Genomic DNA, 5000 nt, shown 5'->3' with positions numbered 1-5000 from the left:
AGTCTCTATTCCAAAATATAAAATATTATCTTCAACCCTTTCCCTTGTGTAATCATTTTCAGCATTATAAAACAGACAAACACCAACAAACTAGAACACACAATTCTGATTCTTCTGTTCCCTAATGTCCCTGGATTCACACTTTCTCCCTTTGCCACTATCTCCGTATTACTTTCTTCTTAAGCTTGGACAGCAGGGGAGGAGGAGGGGGAATTTTTCCACTTTGTGAAGGCCAGTCCTTTGGGTCCTCATCTGGGGGGTTCTTTTCCTTGACACCACGGTGGTGCAGGTTGTGAAGCCGAGGGATCCTTTCCTGGACAAGACGGACTTGCTCCAGACTCATCTTCTCACAGCCACTCACATCTAAGTACTGGAGGGTTGTGCAATTACTCAGGGAGTCCAGAGCATCATCCGTCAGCTTGAAGCAACGCTGCAAAAAGTTTTGTATTATATTTTTCCTTTATATAATACATTAGTTATTAGGTATAATGAACATGGGCTAAGCACACAGTACACACAGACATATACAGAGAGACTACATACTAATCAGTCCTCTTATTAATAACAATGCCCTATCTTTAAGTGATAAATGCTGATGCATAAAAAGAAGTAAAAGAAAAAGAGTTGAAATGTTGGAAGAAGAAAAATGGAAGACATCAAAACAGAATGAGAAGAAGAAGAAAAGAAAAAGAAAAAGAATGAAGGATATAGATACCTGTAGATCCAGCGTCTTAATACGCTTCAGGTGATGCGAAAGGACCAGGATCACTTGATCGGTTGTCTGGCCACAGTCTACTAGCATGAGAACTTCCAAGCTGGGGCACTGGTTTGCTATGTTTATAAGGCCTTCCTCCCCTACCTGTCATTGAAATTAAAATCTGATAGGCCACACGGAGGGAAGACAGAACTCCACAACTAGAAATAACTTCAGGTTTTTGTGGAAGGCTATGGATGGATAAATTATATATTCAGTATTTGAAAACATTAGCAAAGATATGCATTGACAAAGATTTGGTAATAATAAGATAATAATATCAGAATCTACAAACCGCTTGGCAGTGTGAGAGATTTAAGTACTGTAGTTCTTGCAGGTGTAAAGCATGGGTCAGGGTGATATCTGTCACTTTTATACACCCACACAGGTTCAACTCCCGTAACCCTGTGCACATAGAGAGGAGAGAGTTTGATAAGCCGATTCATTCTATGCATATAACTTAGTTCAATCAAATGAAAGAGCAAAAATGACTCCATTTAACACTGCACCATTCTGCTTGTATGTGAAAGACAAGAAACTCAGAAAGTAGGGTCAATACCATGATGGAAGTAGTGATAATACTCATGTTCAAACATTTGTGCACAGAATATTATATATAAAAAGACTATAAAAAGTAAGCTAAACATGACATATAAAACAATATTTATTCCTGTACCTTGGAGATTACCCAACCCATATTCAGTAGAGTTCACAATCTGTTCTAAATTTTCCTTCAAGTACTTCTTAACCTCAGCTTCTTTACGAATCATCTGCTCTGCCTTCGAGCCTAGAGGGACTTTAAAAGGATCTATAACAGAAGTAAGGAAGAATAATTTTGGTTATGTACAGTGGTCAAATTCTAAGCTTGGTTAATCAATTTATGATATGTTAATGTGCTTAAAAGTCATAAAGCATGGTTTCACACTGGTCAGATTGTGCTTTGTGTTAGTATGTCAAAAAAGAAAAAAAAAAAACAGAACAAACAGAAAAAAAAAAAAAAATCTTCAATTGTATGCATATTCCTGTTTGGAAAGTCTGCATACTGTTTAGTGTTGGTAGAGACTTTTATTGTATTACTTCAAATTTCAGTGTATAAGAGTATCTGAAGAATCTGACATGAAAATGTCTAAATTAAACACAACAAACAGACAATATATACACATATACACATGTTAAATACAGACATGCAAGTATCATATGAAACACCAGTTAGCTTTTAATAGGTAAGGGCCTACCTTTATTCCGCACACCTAGATTTTCAAGCGACAGGCCTGTCCCTGTCATATCAGGCACCGGTTCTTGCTGACCAAGCCCATGACCAGCAAGTCCAATGTCTGTCACTGCGGTACATCCACTTAGGTTCAAGGTCTGGAGCTTAGTTAGAGATTTGCAGATTGCCTGTTAAGATACTTCCTTGTATTAAAATGGGTGAAAAGGTTATGTTATGTATCTTTAATTAATCCACTGGATTCAGGTGACGTGACCATCACATCACAAAAAAATCTGGCTGTAGGCTGGGAGACTGGTAGGTGCCTTCATAAAAATATCTGGTTGAGGGCCAGAGTAATGGGAAATGTGCCACTATGAAAGATTTGGTTGAAGGTCAGGGTAATGGGATTGATTTGCCATGAGTGCACAAAGCTCTTGGAGGAAGACTAAGTGGACATTTAGGAAGGGCCTCTTGCATTATTTCCACTTGAAAATGAGAGCAGAATGTACCATCCATGAGCCACGGCTGGAAGAGCACTGGCTCTTGGGAGGACAATATTTCCATCCTCAGGAACCTATTCTGGTCCACCATGACTGACAGCACAGGGTGTTATAGAAAATTGATTAATATGTAAATATAAAAAAATTACATAAGTCAAAAAATGTTACTTATTGTTATTGTCATTGCATAGCTGTAGACTACCTTGAGCGATATAGAGTTTATGCAAGGAAAACACCACCATTATTACCAGCTTCATAAAATATGTCAAAAGACAAATACAGACTTTGGAAAATGGCAAAATGGAAAAAAAAACTTATACAGTAAAAGATATTATAACATTGCACAGAGGAGGCAAGGAGTCTTGATACCATGCATGAGCTATATACTTGGTAAACTTGTCACTCAAGTAAGCCTAATACCCAGATTTTGGGCACCCAGATCCAATGGATTAATTGTTATCATTAAAAAAATTAAAAATAATATTACAAAATACTTTTGAAATGTGGATTTATCCTCATGAAAAACAAGACATTCTTATGTATACCAAATGATAAACCGAAATGAACTCTGTCTCCTATTGTAATCAATATTTCTTTTATTCATATACTATATCATGAATCAACAGTATATAAAATCACAATCATAAACAATTGTAAAATTATCAGGTTTACTTACAATGTTGACAATAGAAAGTTATGAACTACTCTACTACTGCTGATAAATATGATAATAATGAATAATGAAAATTTGCAAGTCATTATATTCTTAACTCATTCTCTCACCTGTACACTTTTATCATTGATTCCTCCGGTGCACATTGAGACATCTAGGAAAGTCAAGTTCGGCAGTGATGCTGCTATGTTCACGACTGTCTTCCAGCTGAGTGGCAGTGATGCAACATTGAGTAACTTCAAACTGGGATGGGGCTCCTTGCCTAGGGCCTCCTCAACACTCTCAGAGGTAACTGCATCGAGGTGGGAAATGTTCAGCTCCTCAAGGTGTTTTAGCTGTCTTAATGCTCTGATACCATTCTGCAACAAGAATGTCATTTCATGTTTTGCACAGAACATGATTTTATCTTCAGCTGAAAAGAGTTTCTTTAAAAAAATAATCTTAAGATGGACAGATGTTTAATTTTAGATATAATGAGACATGAGGTGAAATTCAGTATATTCTCATTAGCTGCAGTAATGTCTCCATATCACAAGAAAACAAACAAACATAAAAATGACAAATTCACAAAAGCTAAGTGAGTGACCTTACCTCAGTTATTCCTTGACATCTACGGAGGTTTAGCTTCTTGATATGGGTAAGATGCTGACACACAGAGAGCACTGCCAAGTCTGTCATGCGAGAACACAAGCTCAAGTCAAGATCTAAGATGGATTTTTGGTTCTGACATAGCAAGTCCACTCCACTCTTAGACAGCTGGTCACATGACATTAAATGTAAAGACTCAATCTCCAACCCAGGAATTTTTGATAAGTGATACAGTGATTCACTGTCAATAGTCGTCCTGCCAAAGCTCAGTTCCTTCAGCGTTTTTGCGTTTTCTTCTATGTATTCTAATATGTGCTTGAAGGTGAGCACGTGATCGGACACTTTCACTCGTCCATCAGAAGGATAGAATCTTTTGTGAATGGCAGACTGGAAAGAGATCTGACATCCTGCTAGAGAGAGTTTTTTGAGGGGCCCCAAGACCGAGGTGATGCGGGTAAACAGAAGATCAGTCAGGTATCTTGAGCAGGCGAGGTGAAGTCTAGTCACATTCTTCAAGGAAGCTGATAGAAGCTTTCTGTCTTCAGGGTTACTTAGCAAGGTTCCTATTCAAAAATCATTCTGATATTAGTTTGAGTTTAATCAAATATAATATTTGACAGTATATCATTAAGGTTTACAATCCCTTGGCAAGGAGGAATAATTCACAAAAATGACAAATCATCAAATATTTGATAAAAAACAAAACCATGAAATGTGAACTTTTCAAATCAAAGTTCACTACAGTTACTGATAACTGTAAATCTATTATCTAATCAATCTTCCATTACTTTACTTCATATCACACACACAAACACAAAAAAATATAAGTTTTATCAACATTTCTAAGTAACATGATTATACAAAATACATTACTCAAATGAAGCTTGCAAACTACAAGTACAAAATTTACACAATTGAACAAAATGTGCTCTGATATTTTATTTATGACATAAATCAAATGAAATTTGTCAAAATCCACAATACCATCTACAATGAATTTCCCTCTAACTATAGCCAAGTTTTAGAAATAGCTCTATGTACTTTTTGTATTCCTAAAGTAGAGAAACCACAACTTAGAAACTCTGATATTAGTTTTAAACTGGAGGTATGTTTTAACTTCAAAAACAAAAATACTGAAAATCTGTATATATATATTAACAGTACACGAACAGTAAAAAAATTGATAAGAATAACAGTGTCATAAAAAAGGAGAAATCATGATAATAATGACGATAAGCAAAAAATTATGATAATGAAGATGATATCCATCACAAT

General features: G+C 36.0%; 1 protein-coding gene across 3 annotated transcripts in view; it reads right to left on the bottom strand.

Moving 5' to 3' along the window:
• LOC125045074 (F-box protein At3g58530-like) overlaps window positions 1–5000 on the bottom strand; it is a 12567-nt gene that overhangs the window by 89 nt on the left and 7478 nt on the right. The window contains exons 4-10 of one of the 3 annotated variants that reach the window (XM_047642150.1): window positions 3729–4288; window positions 3248–3496; window positions 1990–2152; window positions 1431–1562; window positions 1050–1159; window positions 716–859; window positions 1–430 (exon numbers count right to left, since the gene is read on the bottom strand). The exon at window positions 1–430 is cut by the window's left edge and continues 89 nt beyond it. In XM_047642150.1, coding sequence (XP_047498106.1) covers window positions 158–430; window positions 716–859; window positions 1050–1159; window positions 1431–1562; window positions 1990–2152; window positions 3248–3496; window positions 3729–4288 — 1631 coding nt within the window. In that variant the 3' untranslated portion in view covers window positions 1–157. The remainder of the gene's footprint in view (window positions 431–715; window positions 860–1049; window positions 1160–1430; window positions 1563–1989; window positions 2153–3247; window positions 3497–3728; window positions 4289–5000) is intronic. The other 2 variants (XM_047642152.1, XM_047642151.1) reach the window with 2 other exon arrangements.

The sequence above is a fragment of the Penaeus chinensis genome, chromosome 36, assembly GCF_019202785.1.
Source record: "Penaeus chinensis breed Huanghai No. 1 chromosome 36, ASM1920278v2, whole genome shotgun sequence".
Classification (NCBI taxonomy): domain Eukaryota; kingdom Metazoa; phylum Arthropoda; class Malacostraca; order Decapoda; family Penaeidae; genus Penaeus; species Penaeus chinensis.
This window is presented reverse-complemented; position numbering and strand designations above follow the sequence as displayed.